At 38.2% G+C, this 27262-nt stretch overlaps 1 protein-coding gene across 1 annotated transcript in view; it reads left to right on the top strand.

Moving 5' to 3' along the window:
• Positions 1-4891: 4891 nt before the first annotated feature.
• The window catches only part of snx25.L (sorting nexin 25 L homeolog), a 122469-nt gene continuing 100098 nt past the window's right edge, over positions 4892-27262 (top strand). The window contains exon 1 of the mRNA XM_018230401.2: positions 4892-5939. Coding sequence (XP_018085890.1) covers positions 5379-5939 — 561 coding nt within the window. The 5' untranslated portion in view covers positions 4892-5378. The remainder of the gene's footprint in view (positions 5940-27262) is intronic.

Below are 27262 nucleotides of genomic sequence, written 5' to 3'. Positions count from 1 at the left end.
AACATAGTAAGATAAAGCAAGACTATTTTACTATACAACTTTTCCATGTGCATTTCAGGTTACAAATACATCTTGGTAATTAATTAAGTGGGTACAATTTCTTATTTTTGTATATATACAGCTGTAGTTTCAAGTTTGCATATATCAACATGTATTGGGAGCTGACTGGAGCACCTCTTTACTTATTTAATATCCTGTGTGTGTGCGGGGTGGGGGTCACTGAGCAATTATACTTATCCGTATTTATTTACAAGATCATACAATAGATTTATTGTACAGTAATTGATGTGCAACTGTCTGCAAAGTATTCTATTGTGGGATATCACTGTTGCTTTCATGCTATTACAGTTGCTGTAATTTATATAATTTCCTATCCAACTGAAAAAAACTTTGGATGTACAACCTCATATAAATAAATGCAACAGATGAGAGAGAATATTACCGCTGGTGCCCTGTGCTTTGGGTCTCACAGGTTGTATAACCTGTCTGCTAGTTTCACTAGCTTGGCCTAGCAATATGGTACCTGCTCAGTCTCAGTCTCCTTTCCTCCAAATGCAACTCGATCTCTGCACAAATGGTATTTGTCTCTTCTACAGTGTCCTAAAGCAGAGCTGCCTCAAGCATCTGTCCCTCAAAATCCTCCTTCCTGATGCTCTGAACCCAAGCACTCATTCCATATAGACGAATTGAGAAACTACTGAGCATCACACAAACCTCCTACCTGGTTGCTTCCCCAGGGTCCAGACTCTCTGCCCTGCTCTGGAAACCCACTTTGATCAGGCTATGAAGTGGCACAGAGGAACAGGACAGATCTTCAGGTTTGCACCAAAAAACCCAAATCTGAGAGAGCACAAAATGTCTAATATGGCAAATGAAATTTTAAATTCTGACAGAACTTAAAGGGTTAACTTAAAGGGCAGATAATCTCTTCTCTGAAATGAGCCATCATTATTACAAGTTATGTGTACATGTGATTTAATGATAGGCTGACATGTTTAGGGGTATTAAACACAAATTCAGAAAAAACAACTTTGATAAAATGTCACGTGAAAGACAAAATCTGAAAACTGTTTAAAGGACTGGTATGTTAGACTCCTAACCATCAGATAACCAGTTGTTAGCAATGAATGCACAAACTGAAGAGATTAAAATGTGATCTATCAGTCATCTATTTATAGCTAACTTTGCACACTAGAGGGCATCAGAATTCAAAATGTACTTACAATTTAGTTCTAGTATTGCTATCCTTGTAGCTCTCAATGTTTACCAGTAATCAATAGTTAATATTCATGTTAAAATGGTGGTTCATTTTTAGGTAATTTTTTAGCCTGTTATAAAATGGCCAATTCTAATCAACTTTTCAATTGGCTTTCATTACATTTTTTTGTATCGTTTTTGAATGATTTGCCTTCTTCTTCTGATTTTTTCCAGCTTTCAAATGCGCATCACTGATCCCATGTAAAAACAAATGCTCTGTAAGGCTACAAATGCATTGTTATTGCTACTTTTTATTGCTTATCTTTCTATTCAGGCCCTCTCCTGCTAGAGTAATTTGGATCCTAGCTACCAAATTGCTGAAATTGCAAACTGGAGAGCTGCTGAATAAAAAGCTAAATAATCAAAACCACAAATAACAAAAAATGAAAACCAATTGCAAATTGTCTCAGAATATCACTCGCTACATCATAGCGATGTTAGGTGAACAACCCCTTATTGCTGAGCCAGGCTCTGCATACTAGATATTAAAAGGCAAAACTGAGGTTAAACATACTCTATATGTGTGTGTGTATATATATATATATATATATATATATATATATATATATATATATATGGCTAATATTACATGTCTATATTCTTGAAATGGTTGTTGTTGCTCTCGTACAAAACAAATCACTTGAAAGCGGCAGATCTACTTCTTAACATCTAGTATGAAATATATGGTCCTATTATTATTATTTTTTTTTTTTAAATATATTTGCCTTTATTTTTAGATTAACCCTATGGCTAGATTTTCACATTTATAAATCAGTTTCAGACCTTGCCATATTTATTTCTAATGTCTCATCCACTGACTGGTTGCTGGTGTAAGTGGGACTCTAGCACTGCAAAGCTGTAGAAGGAAAAATGTAAATAATTCAAAAACCACAAAGAATAAAGAATTTTTAAAAATGCTATTTTTTTTAAAATAGCATTGTATACATCATACTGAAAGGTGGTGGGTGGAAAATGTTTATTATTGGCATGCAAATAGGAAAATCTGTAATTGGAAAGAAGCCAAGGTAGTCATATTTTTCAACACTGAAGGGTACATTTAATAAAAATAGGTACAGAGCAAGGTACAATTATGGGTGCAAAATGTGAACCATAATGGAACATACACTATAGCCCAAATGTGCTGCACTAATGATGTTCAAGATTATAAAGGACTCAAAGGCACACAAGTCAGAAAAGTGAGAATATGAAAAGCTGCAGTTGCCAATAGCAACCAAGCAACAGTTTAGCTTTAAAATAAATAAAAGTAGCTTAGAAACTGGAGGCAATCCTCAATGGGTAGTTTTTGACTCTTCAGCATCGTGTGCTGAGATTTGAGGTAGGTGCCAGTGCCATCAGGGTTGGACTGGGCCTGCCCAGAACTCCTCTCTGCACTAATCTTCCTGCCACAACCTACCTTTTTCGGGCAGGTTGTGGCAAAGACAAAGTGTGCACATTCACACATGTGCAGTGCAGCGGAGGGTGGGGGGCTGGTTTGGCGGGGGAACCTGGCAGGGGATCCAGAAGGGGGCCCTGCGACAGCAGCCCAGGTGGGCTCTGGGCCCCCCAGTCGAACCGTGGATGTCATTAAGTTTAAATTAGGGGAAAGAATGTGGCAATATTATTTTTAAGTCCAGTGCTTGGCAAATGTGTCCCCAAATATATAGACATTCAGGCCCAGGAGCAAAGCATACAGACTGTGAGTAACAACATTTTATTTCCAATGTAATTAAAAGCAAATCACACTTTCCTTTTATTTCACAAAGTCAAGTCATGCTATATGGACAATTTTGCCTATATGCGTATTTGAGATATGGACGTATGTACTATGGACATATGTACTATGGACATTTATCAAGATGGACACATACATTTTATAGAGACTGTGTTTGATAATTGGTCTTCTATTGACTATTCATTATTAATAGAATGGAATTTCATCATCCATTCCACAGGGTTAATGGGATGAGTCACTTTTGGGAGGCAGGTTTTGAGTTGTGTAACCCCTCCTCTCGTAGACCTATTTAAAGTTGAATGTTACACTGTGTGTAGGCTTGATAAAGGGCTGGCTAAGACCAAAATGTCACCTGTTTTGTGGCACAAATAAACCACTTTGTTTACCTTTTCGAAATGCTGCCTGAACATTTTCTTTCAGTGCTTGGTAAACCTTTGCACTGAGGCTTCCCATGCTTATCAGCAAACAGGCCGTACCCATGTGAAACTTCACTGCTAAAATTACAATTAAGGTCAGAAGTATCTGTTAACATTAGAGATTTTTTTCATTGCTCCAAGTAATAACTGTATTCTCTATTAGCATTTCTCTCCACCCAAACAACAGTCCTTTTATTCGGCAGTGGTGCCTTTAAGGGGTAGTTCGCCTTAAAGTCCACTAGCAGTATATTATAAAATGGCCGATTCTAAGTACGTTTTTAATTGGTTTTCGTTATTATACCTTTTGAATTATTTGCTTTCCTCTTTTGACACTTTCCAGTCCTCAAATGGGGTCACTGACCCACTGCAGCCAGTAAACTATTGCTCTTTGATGCTACAATGTGTATTAATGACATGCTACTATTTACATTAATGTATAGGGGTGCCCAACCTTAAAGGGGAACGCCACAAAAACATAACAAGCTTTTTGAAAAGTAAACATCATTTCAAACAACTTTGACTGAAATTCCTTCAGATAAGTGAGTAAAATAAGAGACGGGTCTGCATACTTCTTTAAAGGAACAGTTCAGTATGAAAATAAAAACTGTGTAAATAGATAGGCTGTGCAAAATAAAAAATGTTTCTAATATAGTTAGTTAGGCAAAATTGTAATATATAAAGGCTGGAGTGAACAGATGACTAATAAAACAGCCAGAATCTTCCTGCTTTTCAGCTCTCTAACTGAGTTAGTCAGCGACTTGAAGGGGGGCCACATGGTACATTTCTGTTCAGTGAGTTTGTAATTGATCCTCAGCATTCAGCTCAGATTCAAAAGCAACAGATATGACCCATGTGGCCCCCCTCAAGTCTCCGATTGGTTACTGCCTGGTAACCAGGGTAACCAGTCAGTGTAAACCAAGAGAGCTGAAAAGCAGGAAGTAGTGTTCTGACTGACATGTTATACATCAAATCACTCCAGCCTTTATACATTACATTTTTGGCTAACTAACTATATTAGAAACATTTTTTATTTTGCACAGCCTATTTTTGTTTTTATTTTTACACTGTACAATTCCTTTAAGAGAGAGCATGCAGGAGTGTGTGTTGTCCTGGTGATGTCCTAAAATGCATTCCGTACACGTGATTTCAATCAGGAAAGGAACATCACAGTGCAATGCATTGTGGGTTATGTAGTTCCTGCATGCTGTCTGTAAACTGTGGAGTAGTGTTTACAATTTGTAACATCAGTGTTGAGTCCTTCCTTCCCTGCCAGAATGTCAAATGATGCAGAAAGAGAGGAACTGTTAAACAGCTGGATTTCAGCATAGAAAATGGCATTTATTCATACTTTTTGAAGAACCAGGTAACTGTGTTCTGTGTTATGTTGGCCTCTTTATCAAATTTTGGTTTGGAAGCCAGAGTTCCCCTTTAAATCCCAGGTGTAGCGCCACAACATCCTGAGCCCACAAGGTCCGCGGGATGCTGGGAGTTTTTCTTTTATCTACCCCCTTCAGGGTCGGTGTGGGGCTAGGGTCGCCGCTGCCCTATTATACCACAGAGTTGCAATGATAGTAGTAGAAAGAGACAGTTATGTGGGAAGTTTGGAAGAAGTAGTGATTGCACTGGACTCTTCCTGCCTCTTCTCATTAGCAAGCGGCATTGTCAAGGCGCCGCACACTATTGGCTGTTGGGAAGCAGCTGTCAGCGGTAAATCCCCGCCCACTCTTTAATGCTGTGCTGCCGCTTAGTGTTAATCTGTGAGGTGCTGAGCGGCAAGGAGACCGGTAACGTTACAAGGAAACTGCCCTCTCCCTTTCACTTTCATCTCTTTCTGAACGGACTGGGCGGGGGAGCCTCGCACACGCACGGACTGGGGAGGGGACAGAGAGTGGAGCAGCCGGACCTGGATGTAATCACAGTGAGGAGGAGATGAGCAGCCTGGTGGTAGCGGCGGGGGATGGTGCCGGAGCGCCATGAAGCCCCATGTACAACATGTCTCAGACTTTGATGCGGGGGGTAACGCCAGGAACTCTGCCTTGTGTACAAATAATGCTATTGTGGCCTCCGCTGTCGGCCCGGTGATTGGGATGGAGGCCGCCGCTGGGACTCACTCCATCATTAGGAAGCGGAGTCTGAGCGCCCCAGCTCAAGGGTGTCTGGAGCTTCTTCAGCGACCCATTGAGGATGCCAAGAACGGCTGCTGGTACCCTGATCGCCTCTGCCCAGCGCCCACTACCGGGGACTTTTGCTCAGATCAGCCTGACCCGTGCCCCGACCCCGCTCCGTCTTCCTCTTCCCGTCTGATCCTGGCCGCGGTCATCTGCTTGCTGGCAGTGTCGCTTTTCCATCTGGCTCAGGGTATTGGCCAGTCCTCTCCTGCCGGGGAGCTGTGCTTTACTGTACTGCTGCTGCGCTGTTCCGTGTACCTGGCCTGTGCCCTCTGTGCTCTCATTCTTGGGGCCCTCTGTGTCCTGCACTGGACCGGCCGACCCACAGCTCTCCCCGACTTCACCCGGGCAGCCCGCACTAGATGGGTAAGTCTACTGACCTGGTACTTTAATGGGGAATACAATGAATGCTTGGGGAGAAAGATATGGGGCTCATTTATACAGAAGAAGGGTAGGGTGTGGTTAGTTTCATCATCTGATTAATAAATTTGCCTTTGAACTTGTTAGTTATGAGATTACCCTGTACCCACCATCTGCTCTCATGCTATAGGTAAGTTCTGGTCTCCAATATAGCCCTGAATTATTTTACATTTTGTGATCAAGGAGCAGTCCCTAGGTGCCTCCAAGTCATTCTTCCTAGCAGCCTTACTGATGCCCAGGGTTGCCACCTTTTCTAGGGAAAAAAAAATACTGGCCTTCCCAGTTTATTCATCCTTCTTATTAATAGCATTTGCAGCAAACATCAAAATTACCAGCCAGGCAGTATAGAACCTGCCAGATGGCAACCCCATTGATGCCCTAAATTGGGCTCCCTGTTTACTAACCTTAAACAAAAGCCTAAGGTGCTTGTGTGTATTGGATCTTAGACCTGGCATGTTGAGAAAAAGGGCCTGCTAATGCCTATAATATATAGATATGTATGTAATGAAATTGTCCCAGATTAATTAAAATTCTAATATGCAAAAGCTTTGTTAGGTGGTAATGCTACTAATTGGTGTCCTCATGTATAATTTTTGGTTAGTGGTGCTGCTTTAGTAGAAGAAATAGTGCAGCATCTCATTGGTGTTCTGTAACCTGTATGAAAGCACTAAAGCTCCCAATAGACACGAGGATTCTTCTTGCCGAACGACCGATTTTAGCCCGACCAATCCTTCGAAATTATGGTGCGGTTCGTGGGATTCGAACGATCGTACATCTTACGATTTTTCGGCCGACATCTTTCAGGAAATGAATCGGCCGGGTTAAAAAATCTTTGTCGGTCCCAGTGCAATCTATCTATGTTTGCAGGGCCAAGCAGGCAGCTCCCCTTTGTTTTCCTGGCAAATTGGTCTTTTTTAGTTGATGGTCAATTCGTACGATCGTTCTGAGAAAATCGTGGTCTCACGATGAGGATCGGATCTTTTAAAAATCTCAACATTTATGGCCAGCTTAAGCCTGTGTGGTCTTTTGTATTTATAGCTATGGAATTCCCCAGGGACGTCTAATATCCCTAGAATACACAATAGTGGCTGCATTGTTTCCGTCAATAACTACTTCACCCTCATTACTGTGCCCTGGGACGTAAGACTGAGATGTATTAGACTTATATTTACATCTTGTGATGCTCTTTGATTGTATAAAGGATTTAATCACTATTATATTAGTAGTTATCAATTAGGTTTTATTATTATTAACATATGTCCAGCAGCAGTTTGTGTTACGGGTGCCAACCGTAAGATGCCCATCTTGTAGTTTTCCATCTGTTGTGGAATTATATCTCCCACTTCCAATCACCTCCTAAAGCTTTAATGAGACATTGGCAGCAGTTGGGCACCCCTCAATGGGCGCTGGTTGGACATTGCTTACATACATCATGTAAAGGTAATTCTTTTTAAGAAGACAGGTCTTAGGATAGTAATGTGTTTGAATTCAGAGAATCCACATCAGGGCAGGATAAATGAAAGCCAGTTCCCCCAAGGGTAAGAGTAACATGTAAGCAATTTCTCAGGTATTGTCTTTGCTTAGAGCATTCAGTGCTGAATTAGTGCTCGAGGTTTGATGCTGTGACAGCCCTCTGGTGGAAATGAATGAGCTATCACTGAGAGTCAGCCATGCTGCTTACATGGGCCGGATGACATTGTGGTTAGCGATAAGAGAATTGCTCAGATAAGAATGATCGTGGTTGATTATGAGCTAACATACCACCAAATACTTTAATTGTACTTTCGGATTTTATTTTGGGGTTTACCATGTGAAGATTAAAAAAAAAAACTGTCTTCTGCCTGAGACAATATACACAATTAAACAATATGCTATGTGACCCCTTTACCTCCTCTTGTGGCATAGCTTTATGTTGTTGCCATCCCATTTATTTTTTATTGGGCTCCATTATTTAAAAAAAAAAAAAAAAAAAAATGTATAGTAATTACCAGCTCTGTCATTGTTCCTTCTGTAGGATCTCCTGTTTAACTTTATGTATGTACACCTTGGGAAGTCTGTAGTGGTTGATGAGCCATGGGCAAGCTCCTCAGTGTGCGGTTCTATTTCAAATTAGTCCACTTCCTTCACTTTGAGTTGCCATAATTCCAGTCCAGGGCAAGGGCTAACTATAGAGGAAGCAGACCCAGGAGTGTAGGGGGCCCAGTAAGCCCCCTACTTTCCTTCTTTTCAATATATATATATTTTTTTAATTAACCGTTTTAGAAATACAAGAAGGATATCACAGTAATAAATATCCATTATTATTTCCAGCAATCAATTTGAGGAGCAATTTCAGTACAATGTATCTTTGTAGAATAGATCAACTTACCAATGTTTTGGGGCCCTAAATTGAATTTGCTGTGGGGACCAGTAACATCTAGTTACGCCACAGACCCAGGGCCCCCTATTTAATTCTCGAGTCCATGTACCAGGCCTTTGCCTCTTTTTACCACCTTTTACGAATGGTCCTACATATTCCACTTGTGCTCTGTCACCGAAGGCTGTTATGAATACATTTACATTAGGGAGCATTTGTTTTGGTTACACAGTTATGGCTGTTGTCTTTCACAAATGTAAGATATATTGAAGTAGCCTATCTGTACTTAAAGGGGAACTATCGTGAAAAATACACATTTCATATTCGCTTTAGCATACTGAAATAAGAAACTTTCTAAATACAATCAATTTAAAAATTTTGCACAGTTTCTGAAATAATCAAGTTTATCATCTCTATCCCTCTCTCAGCATCTGTTTCTCCTCATTCTGTCTTCATTCAGGAGTTGGGTGTCAGATGAATGATTCAATATATCTTATAGGGGGGCTCCTTTTGCCTAGAAGATGTATTAGAGCTCACTCTATTAAAATCACCAATATGTCTCTCTACATGCAGAATTTGTGCAAAAGGCAGTTATTTTGTTAGATTTTGTTTGGTTTGGAAACAGTTATTTGATTGAGCTATAATAGATCTGCTAGGAAAGGGAGCCGGGAGCCCCTCCCCCTTATAATATTTATTGAATCATTCATCTGACACCCAACTGCTGCATGAAGACTGAATGAAATGTAACATATGATGAGAAAGGAATAGTGAATATAAACTTGATTATTTCAGAAACAATGCAGAATTTGTAACTGAATGTATTTAGAAAGTTTCTTACTTCAGTATGAGGAAGCTTATATTACATTTTCATTTTTAATTTTTTCCCCTTTAAACACTGTTGTACCATAGGCAAGCCTGTCTATTGATTCTGCATGCTTTTACATTACAAAGCACTGTGTTTTACATTTATTAGGGGAACCTCTTACTGTATCTTTCTACCCATCCATGTTTAGTTGCTCCATATTTTTTGCTCTAGCCCTACTTTTTTTTTTTTTTTTTTTTGTAAAATATTTTTATTGATTTTTCAGCCATGTACAAATAAGTCATTGAATGATCCATTAATGTTTTCTTGGGTTAATATTGCCAGGAAAGATTAATCTTATATGACTGTTGAACACATACATTCCAAGAGCTAGTACTGTAGTTGTATCTAAACTAAACAAGAATGCAAGTGAAAACACATTGACCTAAAAACAATAAAAGAAAAATGGTTCACTATTTCCTTCTTATTGTGAGTTTTTATTACCTTGGTTTCAAGTTCTCTAAATCAGCCCTGGAAACAGCCCGCTTTTGTGACTGCACCCAGAACCACTTTGTTGGCCTGGGTGTAGGCACAAAATCCGACCCGGGTGCCTGCACAGAAAAGGGCTGATTCAAAGGTAGGGGTGGATTCTAAAATAAGAAGAGAGAACCAGGCAACCCAATATCCTTTCTGTGCATCCTTTTCCACTTCTGGTGTTTTTTTCTCCTTTATTCAACACTGTTTTTGGTGTACAGATGGTGTACCAGAATGGCTGATGGTATGTTGGAGACTTCATTCAGTGCTGGGTTGGGTTGTGAGCTTAGACTCCAGAGTGATCTTAAATTTGTGCCTGGGGTAGTGGTACATGACCCCAAGGGACAGATTTATCTAGGGTCGAATTTTGAAGTGATAAATACTTTGAAATTCGACCATCGAATGGCTTTACTTCGACTTCGATATACGAAGTCAAAGTTTTTTTCACCGAATTTGACCGTTTTGCAAAAATCGTTCGACCTAATGAAGATATCCTTCGAAGGATTCCATCCATTGATCGAACGATTTTTCTTCGACTTCAAAAAACTTAGAAAACTGCTATAGAAGGTCCCCACAGGCTAACATAGCACTTCAGCAGGTTTAATTTGGCGAAGTATTGAAGTCAAAGTTTTTTTTTAAAGAGACAGTACTTCGATTATCGAATGGTCGAATATTCGTACGATTTTACTTGTAAATCTAAGTCGTAGTATCCTATTCGATGGTCGAAATATCCTAAAAATTACTTTGAATTTCGAATTTTTTTACTTAGAAAATTCCCTTGAATTCACTTCGACCCTTGATAAATCTGCCCCCTAGTGTTTTTAATAGTAAGTGTGCTGTGGTTTAAGCAGGTATTTATAATTTATTAATGGGCAGATTTATCAAAGGTCGAAGTGAAAATTCTAATTAAAAAAAATTAGAATTTTCAAGATAATTTTTGTGTACTTTGACTAGGGAATAATCCAAATTCAATTTTAATATCGAAATTTATCATGTACTGTCTCTTTAAAAATTCAACATCGACCATTCGCCATCTAAAACCTGCCGAATTGCTGTTTTAGCCTATGGGGGTCCTCCTAGAACCTATTTGGAGTCAATTGGTGGACTTTGAATAATGTTATTTATTTTTATTTTTTTTGGAAAAACCTTGAATCAAATTCGAATTTGATCGAAAACGGACCTATTCACCCCAAAAAAACTTAGATTTTTTTGATAAATTTCGATTGGTCTTTTTTAATTCGAAGTTATGGGAATTCAGAAAAACTCCCATTACTTTGAAATTCAACCCTTGATAAATCTGCCCCTAAATGTTCATGGTCAGAACAGTGCTAAAATTAATCAGTTAAAGAAAATCTGCAGGTTACTCATGGTTATATGGTAGTTACAACAGTCAGGCTTGATTCAACTTTTATTGGGCTGCAACATTATGTAAACTACCATGGATAACCTCTATGATCTATAATTTACTCAACACTTTGGGGCAGATTTATCAAAGGTCGAGGTGAATTTTTGAATGAAAAAAAAAAATCGAATTTCGAGCTATTTTTTGTTTTCTTCGACTAGGGAATAGTCCAAATTCGATTAGAATTTGAAAAAAATTCAAAAATCTGAATTTATCATTTACTGTCTCTTTAAAAATTCGACTTCGACCATTCGCCATCTAAAACCTGCCGAATTGCTGTTTTAGCCTATGGGGGACCTCCTAGAACCCATTTGGAGTTGATTGGTGGACTTTGGGAAAAACTTTGAATCGAATTTAATCGAATGCACTATTCCTTTGAGTCGTACGATTCAAATTTGGCTGAATACAGACCTATTCGACCAAAAAAAAAACCTTAATTTTGGTTGGTCTTTTTGAATTAGAATTTTGAAGTTTTTTCAATTTGAAATTCGACCCCTGATAAATATGCCCCTTTAAGTTGTTGGATAGCACCATAGTGTTAAATGGGGCATATGCCTTTCAGGGCAGTGTTCTTCATCCTAGTAGTTGCTGGACTGCAACTACAATAATGCACTACATGCATGCATAGTACTAATAATTATATATACAGTGGTGGGAATATCTATATTTTCCCCAAAGCTTTCTTGGCTTGTTAGGTTCCAGTTTTAATAAACTAAAATAAGTCACGTGATCTTTTTTAAGACTCTGGGAGTTGTAAAAATACTTAAATTGTCTTTTATGTAAAATACTATAAAATGTATGTAAAATACTATATATTGTACCAATAAATGCATAACCACCCCCTGTGTCTACTACACACAAATCTGAACTGGCCATGACACTTGTAAAAAAAGTTGATGCTGATAAATTTTGACTTAAATATAAATAATAAAGAACTGTATATAAAACCCAAGTACTGTAGGCCAATATCCAGCCATGATCATTTGCTGGAGGCCACAGATCCACTGGAGCATATGTATGAGATTTAAAGGGTTGTTCTGACAACCAATATTAAGACAGCTCCCACTCATATCTAAACTAAATATGCAGATAGGCTCCCTGGGCAGAAAAATCTAGGCCAGCCTGTTTTACTGAACATTTATAGATAAAACTAGCGGAGGTACCCGGAGTTACACAGGAAATCTCAAGTTGCATCTTATATAATGTACAGAATAAAGAGAGAAGGTGCACACCCTTAAATTTAAAATGAGGGGTACTAATCCATAGGGGACTCCCCATAAGTGTCTGCAAATAAAGCTGCAACTATTCAGAGTAATGGGTAGCACACCCAATTTAGAAAAAAGAAGTACATTTATTACAAAAAAATAGATTTTTTTTTTGTGCCACTGAGGAAGATTTTTTTTGTGTCACTTTGGGCAGCTGGGAAATTGACAATATGTCTAGCCCCATGTCAGACTTCAAAATTGAATATAAAAACATCTGTTTGCTCTTTTGAGAAATGGATTTCAGTGCAGAATTCTGCTGGAGCAGCACCATTAACTGATTCATTTTGAAATTTTTTTTTTTCCCATGACAGTATCCCTTTAAGAATGCTGGCAAAAAGTCAGAGTTGCAACTATGTGGGGGGGGGGGGAGGAAACTAATTCACTTGACAATTGACAAATTGAAAATTGACAAATCATATAAAACAATTAAATCACATTGGATGAGATTGTGCAGAAAAGTTGCACAATGTGCTGATGTTGCCAAATTATTACTTCTGTAAGTGTTTGTCAAGTCAGTACTTTTAAAATCCTCCTTTCTTGAAAAAACTTTGTGTCACTTTTTTAGTTTTGCAATAGGAAATCTTACATGAGGACATCAGTTCAAAGGGCTCATTTATGAAAGCACGTTCAAGTGCTGAAATGGATGCAGAAAATTGTGCATGCTGGGATACTATTCATAACGTGCTTTACTGCCATTCTTTCTTCTTACAACTTGCTTGTTTTACCAGTGTGGCCGTTCAGCCTGTTCTGCCAGTCACATGGAAACAATGGACCCCTGGAGTTATAACACCAGCCTTGAGGAGATGTTCCTTTATTGAGTTGTGTCAACACAGCTAATTACATTTTAATGTCATTATTGATGACCATTGTGACTCCCGTTTCCTAAATGGACTAATTTATCTCTACATTGGTAAATTGTACCGTAGCAACCAGCAACTGAACAAATAGCTAAATCATTTTAAAACAATGAAGAGAAACTGCAATTTGTTTTCTAAAATACAGTAGAACCCCCATTAACGTTTTTTAGGGTACCAGGAAAAAAGTTTGTAAAATCCGGGAAATGTAAAATCAGGGAAATCTGCTGAAGTTTTTTTCTTCAAGTACTAAAAGGATATAAGCACAGGAGTAAGTTTTACTTTGATATACAATATTTACTGTGTGCATAAAAAGGGTTAAGCATTAATGTTACACTATGGGGGGCATGTGCAAGGCCTCTCTGTCTGTCACATACACAACCTAAAGCAATAAGTGATTGGTACAGGACTGTATAAGGGGCAGATTAATTGGAACTGACCATTTACAGGCAGAACCATGGCATAATATACATCTGGCTAGTATTTTAAACCTCTTTATTTCACAAATAATAACATTCATAGAGGGAAAAAAAGCAGTTTTTGGGTACAATTTTTATGTAAAATCCAGAAAAACATGCATTATAAATTGGTGGGACCACTAATGAAAAATGTAAAATGCAGGAAAACTTAAAATCAGGGTACTTCTTAAAGGGATACTGTCATGGGAAAACATGTTTTTTCAAAACACATCAGTTAATAGTGCTGCTCCAGCAGAATTCGGCACTGAAATCCATTTTTCAAAAGAGCAAACAGATTTTATTATATTCAATTTTAAAATCTGACATGGGGCTAGACATAGGGGCAGATTTACTAAGCTCGAGTGAATAGTTGGAATCCAAAAATATTCGAATTTCGAAATAATCTTTTGGGTACTTCGACCATCGAATTAGTCATCTAATGATTCGAAGGATTTGAAGTAAAAATCGTTCGACCATTCGATAATCGAAGTACTGCCTCTTTAAAAAAAAAAACACAAGATAACAGCTCCCTGGAAGATCTAAGAACAGCACTCGATAGTAAAAGCCAAGTCCCACTGAGACTGATTCAGTTACATTAAGTAGGAGAAATAACAGCCTGCCAGAAAGTAGTTCCATCCTAAAGTGCAGGCACAAGTCACATGACTGGGGCAGCTGGGAAACTGACAATATTTCTAGCCCGATGTCAGATTTAAAAATTGAATATAAAAAAATCTGTTTGCTCTTTTGAGAAATGGATTTCAATGCAGAATTCTGCTGGAGCAGCACTGATGCGTTTAGGAATAAACATGTTTTCCCATGCAAGTATCCCTTTAAAATCGAGGTTTCACTGTACCGTCTACAAAATTACTAAAAATGAATTGGGCGAACTTGCCCTTTAACGTTCATCTGACAGTAGTTGTCAGTGCTATTTAACTTTTGCCATTATTAGAGCATTCTTTTCCATTTAATACAAACAGTAATGCAGTGCACAGTTTGAGGAGTGCAGAACACATTGTCCATGTGGTTGTGCCTGGCATCAGCTGGCGGTACAGAACAGGAGGTGGTCAAACTGCCGTCTGTTGCATGGCTGTGTGCATTCTGTCATTTACATCAGTTCCAATGGAGGAATTAACAGTTTAACAAAAGGTCATCTCTATGTTTACTTACCTTTTGACCATTAGACAGAGAATGGGTCATTAAGGTTAACGCCATTACTGGCAGCAAATGTATATTTGCTGGTTCAGAAACTCCCAAAAAATGCTTATGCCACCTGTCCTTAAAAGGGGTTGTTCACCTTTGATAAACCTTTTATTTTTTTTTATTTTTTGTAATTCAAAATTTTTTATTAATTTTCAAAGAGACAGAGAAGAGACAGAGAAAAGTATATTGTCAACATATGGAGCAATGGACGAACTTGTTAGGAATAATATATAAAACGGTAGTCTGTTTTTAACATCAATCAGTATCAAAATGCAATATTCATACTTTGCTATCTATAAACCTTCGATAAACAATTCATACGATCGTTCCAAGATGATCGTGGTCTCACGATGACAATCAGATCTTTTAAAAATCTCAACATCTATGGCCAGCTTTAGTATGAGGTAGAGAGAGATATTCTGAGACTATTTGCAATTGGTTTTCATTTTTTATTATTTGTGGTTTTTGACTTGTTTATCTTTTTATTCAGCTGCTCTCCAGTTTGCAACTTTAGCCATCTGGTTGCTAGGGTCCAAATTTCCCTAGCAACCATTAACCAATTTGAAAAAGAGACTGGAATATGAATAGAAGCGGACCTGAATAGAAAGATGAGGAATAAAAAGTGGCAATAACAATACATTTGTAGCCTTACAGAGAATTTGTTTTGTTCTTTAGATGGGGTCCTTGACACCCATTTGAAATCTGGAAAGAGTCTAAGGAAAAAGGCAAATAATTCAGAAACTAAAGAAAATAAATAATGAAGACTAAGATTCTTAGAATTAGCCATTTTATAACATACTAAAAAGTTAACCTAAAGGTGAACCATCCCTTTAAGTTTAATGGCAACCTCCTGTCATCACTTTTTGTTTTTGGGCTAGTGATGAAGGCTAATTAAAAGTGTGCTGTATTCAGTCACAAAAAAATTTCGGAACTTTGCGTGACTTTCTGTGCATGCGCAGGGACCGGAAGATTACTCCAACTGCGCATGCGCCAAAACTCCGCTCTGCTTCCGAAGTTTACAGAAGAAAAGAAGATGGCTGCTGTGAACTCCTGAGGACAGAATATGCACCTAGGGGTAAGTAATAAGTTAGGGGCATTTGCCCCGGGTACCAGGTAGGCTGGGGGGCGGAGGGAGGGGGTCTAGGTAGGGTTGGGGGGTAGGAGGTTTTTAAGGTTTGGGTTTAGTTTAACTTTAAAGAGAACGGTGGGACATATCAGTAACAATCTGGGAGGGTGAGTTGAGCTGTCAAAATCGTGACTATTCCACGAAAAACGGGATAGTTGGGAGGTATGGTTTAAATGCATGGAGCAAATGCATGGAGCAGGATCCAGTGATATGCTGGGAGGGGTTTTGCCTGCTGTCTGTCAGTTCTGTGACCACTTCCTGTGATAGAATGAAGAGACACTCTCACCCCTCATCTCAATCTAGACTGAAAGGAGAACTGTGCAGCTCTGATATAATGACAGCTGGTAAAATGCTTTCAATATGTTTTTCTTTCTGCATTGTTATGTATTTTAAGAAAGGATGAATATAATACAAAATGACTCCTTTAATAAGAAAATTGATTCCTGGAGATTTACAGTATGTTTTAGGATTTGGCCTCCTCCTCTCTCGATCTCCCTTAGGCACCAATATATATATTATGATGTTCTGGGGCACATTATACCTAAATAACTCTGTGTAAAAGTCTGCTTGTAAGGAAATCAGATGATATCTCCATATTTCTGCATTGTAACTTTATTTATTACATTTTTTTTATAAAATGAAATACCGGGTAGCTGGTAGTGATGAATAAAATATGCAATAAGGCTCTTCAGTCATTGTACGAAAAATTATTTCATTAAGGTAATTGATTTATTACCTTGTGTGACGATAAGGGAAAGTGGATGAAATACTGTATAAAGGGATTTTGCTATTCCTGAATCACTTAGGAATGAGTGGTTTCTAGCTGAGCCTTGCTGTATCTGCTACTGCTGTCATTTATGTGGTGTATTTAGCACACACTATCAACAGGACTATAAGTCAACTTGTTTATACTTTATGAATGTTTTGGACTGTATAAAAGTTAGACCAGCAACCTTTTCCTCCTTGCAATAGCAGTGTGACATTTCTAATTATGTACCCTCCTTCTTCCAGCCAACTGCAACTTCAGCATATATTAGACTAGAAATGTTGTACGTAATGTTTTGGCTTTCTGTACCAGCCCAAGGCAACCACAGCCCTTTAGCAGTAAAGATCTGTGTCTCCAAAGATGCCCCAGTAGCTCCCCATCATCTTTTCTCCTGGTTCCCTGCACATACTGTGTGCTGCTGTCACTTACTGAGCTTAGGGACCCACTCACAATATACAGTACACATAGAATAGAAATTTCACAATATAAGGCTGATTAGTAATTAATACAGATAAATACTACATGGCAGCACAGAAACCCTTGCAACTAGCATCAGAATTTAATAATCAGCCTTGTATCATTATCTTATATTACAAACAAACCTTATTTTCTTCCTGATAATTTGCAACAACCATTAAGATCAGCTTCTCAACAGCTGCTCAGAGCTCAGTGAGCATGTGAGTGTCACAGACACTTTCCAAGATGGTGACCCCCCTGTGACAAGTTTGAAGTCCTGGTTCATTGCTGCTATTTGGAAGCTGAAACTTTAGGCTGATGCAATAAGTTCAGTATATAAAATATGGCATTTTCAGCAATATTAATTTATAGGGTTTAATTATTTAGTTTAGGGGTCATTTTCCTAACAGTGATAAATGCTATTTAAATACTGTACGTTAAAGGTGTGGTTCACCTTTGAGTTAACTTTTAATATGTTATAGAATGGTCAGTTCTATCTTGCTTGATAGAGTGTCTTGTATTCATGCAATCTGTGCTTGTCACCCTGCGCCCTAATAATTGGCACCCACCAAGGGAGGTATTACTTCCAGGGGTCCCCTTGTATGTTGCAATTTTTCACTCTCGTTAACACTAGCAAAACATGAATGCAACTAATGGACACTTTGTACGTTACACTTTCCTTAATAAATCAATCCTATAGTACAGGTATAGGATCCGTTACCCATAAAGTTCCAAATTATAGTAAGGCCATCACCCACAGACTCTATTTTAATAAAATAATTAAAAATTTTAAAAAATTCATTTCCCTTTTCTTTATAATTAAACAGTACTTTGTACTTGATCCGAAAATATAATTAACACTTATTGGAGTCAAACAATCGTATTGGCTTTATTTTATTTTTAAGTTTTGTTTTTAGTAGTATGGAGAGCCAAATTACATAAAAATCTCTTATCCAGAAAACCCAAGGTCCCAAGTATTCTAACATTTTAGACCTGCCTGTTTCTTTACTGCAGCTGTGACCTTTGGGTGTTCAGATTCTCCAAGAAGGTGGCAGAGACCATAGGTAAAGATAAATAAAGTATTTACTTGGCAAATGAAAAGTTGTATGCAACTTCATAAATAAGAAGGAATTTACGTTGATTAAATGTTATAAATATTGCTTATAATGTGGTCAGTGGAAGGCCAGGGGAGCCGGAACAGATCGTTCTACTGTAGACATCAATGTCAGGGAAAGATGTCAGGCTGCAATAAGCATATATTACATTTATCATTACTGTCCTTGTCTCTGTAACTGGATTGCAGTGATAGTGATAGCAACGCATGTGAAGGAACAGTCTCAGGGCTGAGGTAAGCAGTAAAATCTGCAACTGGCTAATCTGCTTTTAGAACTAATCTGTCTACTGAGCTTTTCGCTTCTCACTTTCTGCTGTAGTTTTCTGTTGCAGAGATAAAAACGTAGAGGCCATTATTGCTGTGCTTGCATATTTTATATTTTCTCTATTATACTGCAAAACTTACAGAAACTATACATAACCTTGATTAAAGGGGTACTGTAGTTCACCTAAATTTCATCTTATTGTAGACAGCGATATTCTGTGACAATTTCCATTGGTCTACATTTTTTTTTAAATTATTTAGCTTTTTATTCAGTAGCTCTCCATTTTGAATTTCATCAGCTGGTTACTAGGGTCCAATTTACCCTAGCAACTAGGGACTCGGAAGTGACTGTGTCTGTGGGATAACTGATATAGTAGGGAAAGCCGGTGCCTATAGTAGTGGGGATAATAGTCTCTGGGAAGGGAGTGTGGCTGTGGGATAGCAGGTAGAGTAGGAAGAGATGGTATACAATAAAAAAGAAAAAAGTTAATCCTTTAGAGTAACCCCCTCCTGCCGTTCCCTTTCAGTCTCTCAACTGCGTGAAAAAATTCCAGGAAAAATAAGAAAAAAATATACATATATTCCAATTTGAAACAATATATATGTTGTCTTGTAGAACAGCGCCTAAAGCAAACGGAGAGAGCAAAAAAACAGGGGCATAATATGGTGTAGTATTTTCAATTAATTAGAACACCCTGTGATGAAAAAGTGTGAAAAAATTTTTAAAAAGTGAAAAAATAGGAGATGAAAATAAGAAAAAATAAAAATAAAGAGTGGTCCAGGTAAATAGGTAAAAATCAGAAAGGGATTAAAATAAATTGTTTTCCCTTTAAAAAGATCTTCCTTTTCCACAATGTGTAGAAGCAAAAAAATAGTGCCTTTTAAATCCTTCACCGAAATTCAGTAAAATTGCCTACTTACAAGACAGTGGCAGTTTTATCGCATGTAGTTTTGGTTTCTTGTGTTCTTCCCTCCTATCAGTCACCATTGGGCTCCCAAGTAAAAATATAGAGGGTACATAGTGCAATGACGTTTTATTAAAAAGAATTTAAAAACAATAAAAAGATTTACACTCACATTTGTTTGCAAGATTTTGTCACATATAAGCAAGTCCTTTTTTGGAGATGTCACCAGTTGTAAAGCGAAGGAGGATGTGTGCCGGCGTCCGCCTGACGCGTTTCACCGACCAATCGGCTTGCCTCTGAGGAAAACGCGTCGGTGAAACGCGTCAGGCGGAAGTGAAGTCACAGCAAGACACGGAGCAGACACCACGAGGGAGAGAGACGCCGGCACACATCCTCCTTCGCTTTACAACTGGTGACATCTCCAAAAAAGGACTTGCTTATATGTGACAAAATCTTGCAAACAAATGTGAGTGTAAATCTTTTTATTGTTTTTAAATTCTTTTTAATAAAACGTCATTGCACTATGTACCCTCTATATTTTTACTTGGGAGCCCAATGGTGACTGATAGGAGGGAAGAACACAAGAAACCAAAACTACATGCGATAAAACTGCCACTGTCTTGTAAGTAGGCAATTTTACTGAATTTCGGTGAAGGATTTAAAAGGCACTATTTTTTTGCTTCTACACATTGTGGAAAAGGAAGATCTTTTTAAAGGGAAAACAATTTATTTTAATCCCTTTCTGATTTTTACCTATTTACCTGGACCACTCTTTATTTTTATTTTTTCTTATTTTCATCTCCTATTTTTTCACTTTTTAAAAAATTTTTCACACTTTTTCATCACAGGGTGTTCTAATTAATTGAAAATACTACACCATATTATGCCCCTGTTTTTTTGCTCTCTCCGTTTGCTTTAGGCGCTGTTCTACAAGACAACATATATATTGTTTCAAATTGGAATATATGTATATTTTTTTCTTATTTTTCTAGGAAGAGATGGTGCCTATTGTAACAGTGGGATAATAGTCTCTGGGAAGGGAGTGTGGCTGTGGGATAGCAGGTAGAGTAGGAAGAGACGGTGCCTATAGTAACAGTGGGATAATAGTCTATAGGAAGGGAGTGTGGCTGTGGGATAGCAGGTATAGTAGGGAGAGATTGTGCCTATAGTAACAGTGGAATAATAGCCTCAGGGTAGGGACTGTGGTTGTAGGAAAGCAGGTATAGTAGGGAGAGATGGTGCCTATAGTAGTGGGATAATAGTCTCTGGGAAGTGAGTGTGGTTGTAGGATAGCAGGTATAGTAGGGAGAGATGGTGCTTATGGTAGAATTCGAATTGAGAAATGGCTGTGTTATAATTGGTATAGTAGTGAAATATTGTGACAATAATGACTGTTGTCTAACCTATGGTCCTTTAGTTGTAAAAATCCAATTACTTAACAGTCATGGACATACCTCCAAACATTTAACAATTGGAAAGAGGGAGAAAAGGTTATGCTAAGCATAGCATGGCAAAAAATTAGACCACACCCATTTTGTGGCCACACATGTCCATGTACCATGTCCATTTTACAAAATTTGGCAGTTTATGGAAAGTCTGAACACATTTCTGGGGGTTTTACAGTCACATTTTATGTGTTATTACAGTTGTGCTAATGAAGGTGAATTGCCCTTTAAGCTTGAAGTCTCGGTTCTCCCAAGAGACCTGCATACAAATTTATTTAAGTGCAAGTGCTGAGTTTTCTGGGCTCTCTGCCAAAAAGCCTCTTTTTTTAATTAAGTTTTACAAACTTTGTATCTTTTTCTGGCATCAGTGCAGGAGATCAAAGAGAAACTCTTGACATTTCAGTAAGAGACTGGCACTGTAGACTTAGCTGTCAAAATTGAGTAACTGGGAGGTATGCATGGGTTTTACAGTCCGGTTTAATATGAATATAGTGCCCCTAAAGGACTCCTCTTCCACTAAAGACCACCTTGGCTTGTCAGAGAGGAATAGAGAAGACTTGTATATTCTGTACATGTGCCTGTTGCTCAGTGCTTCATGCACAAATAAGTGCATTATCCTTAACTACCACCCCTCCCAATTTGCAGTCAGTTTCTCTGTTCTGTGAAATGCTTTCCATATTTCATCTGACACTAATGGAGTGCTTTACTCTCCTGCAGATCTCTATGTAAATTTGCAAATGTATTTAAAGTTATAAAACAAAGAAAATAAAATCATGCAGAAGTGCGCAAGTTAGGGAAACACAAATGCTTTAGTAATCCAGACATATGGGCCTGAACTGGATTGTATATACAATTTGTTCTTGTAGCCTGTGTGCAAATTAAAAAAAAGTTTTCATTGAAATAATAGTATAATATAATAGTATAGAGTAGGGAAAACCATCAATTGGAGAGACAGTGGATGGTTTGCAGGGTCTGATATATTCGTCACATGTATGAGAAAGGAAAGAACTGACCCATAGATCTGCACCTCCCCATCCCACAATCCGATCACTCAGTGAACAATCTTTAAAACGTAACTTTTACTAAGTAAGTTTAAAAAAAAAAAAAAAAGGAATCCTGGAAAAACATTAAAATAAGGGAAAGAAAAAGGGAGACGGAAAGACTAAAGGTAAGAGGTTGGTGGTCTATAACTATGATCGTCAGAATGGGTCTCAGACCCACCTAGTCGGCTTACAGTATAGGTAAGAGCGAGTATTTAGCTTGCCTGGCTGAAATGCTCTACTACATCAATGTAGTATGTGTGAATGTTGACTAGTGGAGTCTGTATATGCTTTTTGAGTACTTGGAACCGGTAGCTTTCATTAGATATACAGTATGTAAGTCAACAAAGACAAGGAAGTTATGGACCTATAGGGGAATGGCAGACATAGCTTTTCACTGTACTATAATTCTCACAATAACATGGGGTGCTACACCAACTGATACAGTTATAAACACATCTTAACACACATGAATAAACTGATTTCTATTGCTAATAAAGAATTGCAAAAATTAAAATATATAAGCTTCATGAGTAATTATATGAAACTTTCAGAATATAATCCGTATATATAATTATATTCAATTTTGTATAATTTCTGAAATAATTAAATTAATCTTCGCTATCCCCCTCTCGGCAATCTGTCTCTCTTTATTCTCTCTTCATGATGGAGTCAGATTTTGATTGACCTTTAAGTCTCATACATCTTTTAGGGGGACTCCCAAACAAAAACTTGCCAAATAACTGACTGTAGCACATATCCTGCATGTAGAGAGACATGTGATGAGCATGTTAATACATCTTGTAGGCAAACAGAGCACCCCCCAAAAGATGTACTAGACAGATTGCTGGAAGAGTAACTTGATTATTTCAGCATTGGTAGGTTATATAAAATTGACTATACTGTATTTAAGTTTATTTCCGTGAGATGAGGCTTATGTTAATTTTCATTTTTAGCATAGTTCCCCTTTTACTAGATCAAATTGTAAATTACTATAGATTGCAGTAAATATTCAGCAAAGCTGAAATTCTGTTTGATTTTATGCTTTTATATTTTTGAGTGTACAAGTATGGGATACGGCATCCAGAAACCCGTTATCCAGAAGGCTCCAAATTACTCCAAATCCCTTTTCTCTGTGATAATAAAACAGAACCTTGTACTTATCCTTATTAATCCTTATTGGAAGCAAAACCACCCTATTGGGTTTATTTAATGTTTATATGCTTTTCTAATAGACTTAATGTATGAAAATCCAAATGATGGAAAGATCCCTAATCTAGAATTCCCCAGGTCCCCAGTATTCTGGATAACAGGTCCTATACCTGTACAAATAGAGGCAACACTGTACTCATTCAACAAAACATAATCCTTCTCTCTGACTCTTTGCTTCATTATTTTGAAGCGTTTAACCTTAGGGAGTAGAATACCAGTATTTGGACTGATATTTGTCTTACAAACACTGAATTACCCTGTTTTTACTGCTCAGCAAACAAGCAAAATAAAAAAGTGCCATGCAGGCAAAAGAGTGTTTGTCACCGATTTTCTTTAAATCACCTGGGGCCTGTGATGTTGTTTGGTCAAGTGCATTTTTCCTAGATGACTATGACATTTTACTGTGCAAGGAGCTAATGTAGAGGGCCTCTGGCTCATATAATACCTTTGGGGATGTGAATTAAGGTGCAGTGAAGGAATACCAGACATTCTAATAGTGACAGCTGAGTGTCCTGTCTCAGGGGCATTGCTAGTGCTGGAGGAAATTAAATTTATTGATTAGAATGAGAGCAGAAGAGAAAGAGGTATTTAGAAATGAAGAGAACAAAGTGCGAAGAGTAATATAGAAAGGGTGAGTGGGGAAAGGGAAGGTTAGACAGATAAGAGGAGGCAGAAACATGGAAGAAGGAAATAAAATGAATACATCAAAGAAGGGAATACAAGGGAGAACAGTATTTGGCTTGAGGAGGAAAAGATGGTTGAGGATAACAGTGACTTGAGGAAAAGATGGTTGAGGATAACAGTGTAAAAGGCTTTTGCTCAATACACTACTAAATATGTGTGTTTATGTTCCATCTAACTGCATTGGACATGAATAGGCTGTGGAAGAGAGTGGGGAGAATCAAATTTAGAATAGGAAAGAGTAAGATCAAGTAAGAGTATTGTGGAATTTGTAAAAAGAAAATAGGGTACATAACCCCCCTAAAGTTGAAAAAGGAGGCGGTGTCAAGGCCGCCGGGAGCATGAAGAGGCGCGTCTGCTCCTGGCGGCGAAGAATCCAAAATGGCGGGGCCAGCGCCGCAACGCTGACGCATGCGCAAACACGCCGGGGTAAGGATGCAAATGATGCCAATTTTGGCGCCAAATTTAAATATAAAAGTGCTTCCAGGACGCCAGAATAGCGCCCAAAAATAGGGTTTGCTGTCTGAGAATCCTGGGTTCCTGTTATTGTCTGTTTCCAGCTTCCAGCCTGTTTCCTGCTTTGGTTTTGACCTTTTTTGCCTGAACTCTGATTATCCATTTGCCTAACCCTTTGGACACCATGACCTTGATCCCTCAAGACAGCTTACTCCTTGATTCTGACTACCTCCCTGGGGGGAGCTCCCGGCTCCCTGACAGACAGGGTGACCTGTGCCCACAATGCAAATCTCCTCGGGCAAACTTTATCCTTATGGCTTGGTTTTGTCACCCCATACAAGAATTCTGGTCTAAAAAAATTACCCTAGCAAAGAAACTGGGCATGCCCAGACCCAGCAGTCTGTTTGCTAGGGGTAATAGATGAAGAACTACCCACCAACGCTTAGAATACGGCTAGGCACGCAAATGTTCTATGCTAAAAAAGCATTAATTATGCACTAGATGGGAGAACCCCTCCCTAACCTTCTGGAGCTAGTGGATGGAGCTCTTCCAACTATTAAATTAACCCATGAAATAAGGGGGGCCGAGATCTGGGGGCACTGATGTTATCAGGACTCTCTGGACATGTAACCTATCCTTTTAAACCTGATGTGCTTTACACTTCTAACTACAGCTACATGTATGTTGACACTTGCAACTTTCAGTGATAGTATTCTCCTACCTGTACAAGTCTGCGCTTGACCTGACATCAATCCAATACCATACTACAAGACACTATATTGTATTTTGTCTGTTTTATGTTTGTTGTTGTTAAATTACCTTTAAAAAATGGGATGGCAAAGGTCTGGTTAAGTTTGCTAAGAGAGAGGAATGCAGATGATTCCAATAACAGGAGTAGAAGAGGAAAGCAGAAGAGGGGGACAAGGGGATAGGAGCAAGATGATCACGTAGGAAGTGAATAGTATTCAACAAAGAAGAATGGGAAACCACACTGATCTAAAGGTATTTGTGATAATGTAGAGGAAAAGAAAGGTCAGAAGAAGAAAGAACTTTCCTTAGTATATCGACTGTGAAAGGTACAGTAGAAGATACATATCTGAGTGAAGGAAGGTTTACTATTACTTTTCGAAATGTTAAATTTGACCAAACAATTGCCATAACATTGGCTGCGACACAAGTATGACAATTAATGATACAGCATCATATTTAGCATGTTAATATACAACATAAGTCACTGCTTTATATTGTTACTTCATCATCGTTATTACCATTACAATTGAATGGTGAATTTAGAATGCGCACTTACATGCTAATGTGGTAATTACAGTATCTGACGTCACAACGTCAATACCTCAAATCGAGATGGAAATGAAAATTCTCACTTAAGTAAATATTCACTCTAAAGGAGTCAGAAGGAAATTGTAGAAAAAATAGTAAATAACATAAGGGCAGAATTTGATGCATTGATATTTGTATTTTTGGCATGAATGGAATATTGCCTTCTGGATGATAGACCTGTATGAGATTAGTGGTTTAGTATTAGTGGCATGAAGTCTCATGTAGTCCGCAAATGCAGTTGTGGTCCCTGCAAATCCTGTGCTGTCAGTTAATTAGTAAAAACTACTTTCATCAAAGGTACTTGCGTCCAAATGCACTCCTTGCACCTCCAAAATAGTAGTTGGTACTGGAATTTTGGGGAGAAACATAGAAAAAATATGGAGTTTGCGCTCTAAATTGCTCCTCCAAACATAAAACACGTGTCTAGCAAAGCAGGAGGATGGGAAGCAGCTGGTTTAAACAATGACTGGCAATGATAAGTAAATAGTAAAAATTAAAGCACACGTAAAAATTCTGAGATCAGGTTTATGGGACAAAAATAACATTAACAAGCTATTTCTGGTTAAATTTAATTCTCTGGTTCTAGGAAAAGACTGAAGACAGACTTGGAGATGTAACCGATTTCAGTGCATACATGACATTCTATTGTTGTAATTAGATTCTGCCAGACCTTATCAGGGGACACCAGCTCAGCCTCTCTTCAGAACTGATCCTAGTTCAAAGCTGACTTATTATATATCTCCCTCCAGCTGCAGACTGGCTGGTTTGCTTGGCACCGCTTCTATCTCACTGCTGACAATAAGAATATTTTTTTGGGGGGTAGAAATCATTTGCTTATACTTATCCATATTTTGACACAAGGCCCAGGGCAATTGTTAAGGCAGAGTCGTCAAAATGTTAGGCTTCTATAGGTTAACCAGGGAGTCTATATGTTTTTTTTGTACCATTGCCAAAACTCTCTAATATAAGGACATTATTCAGTTTTGCTTTGATTAGTTGAAAGGCAAGGATGGGTGATTTCCATGCTGTAGCCATTACTTGTTTGGCAGCAGAGAATGTGAGAGTTATTCATTTCCAGAGGAGTTTATTGTCTGCCATTTTAAAATCCATCTTTTATTAATCCAGCATTAAAAGCGTGCAAAGGGGCAGAGAGAGAGGCTCAGGTCTAACTTGTTTTCGTAGCAAAAGAGAGCCACTTCTTCCTACAGATCACACCCCATTTATACAGACTGAACTAAGAATAATTTTAGGTATTAACCTGTTCAGTTAAAATATTTTGCCACTATGAACCTGCGACAATGTTGTGATTCACATACTGTAGGTAAAGTCAAGCAAAAGTACAAGATTCTTGTAAATATATAACACAAGAAAGGAGGGGAATTTTTTTTTTTATATACAGGTATCATGGTTTGGCCAACATACAGTAGTCTGCATTGGCATGTGGCCAAATAAATCGCCAACATTTCGTCTTCATATACCTAGAAAGGGGTCAAAGTATAGGGGGAGGTGTGGGTGGTGTTGGTGCATGGATTAGTATCACTTTACATGCTGTTATAGATGCCTTGAGCTTGCAGAGTTGCTGGTGATTGCTAAAG

This window comes from Xenopus laevis, chromosome 1L, assembly GCF_017654675.1.
Source record: "Xenopus laevis strain J_2021 chromosome 1L, Xenopus_laevis_v10.1, whole genome shotgun sequence".
Classification (NCBI taxonomy): domain Eukaryota; kingdom Metazoa; phylum Chordata; class Amphibia; order Anura; family Pipidae; genus Xenopus; species Xenopus laevis.
The sequence above is the reverse complement of the archived record's forward strand: the minus strand, read 5'-3'. Positions and strand labels throughout refer to the sequence as shown.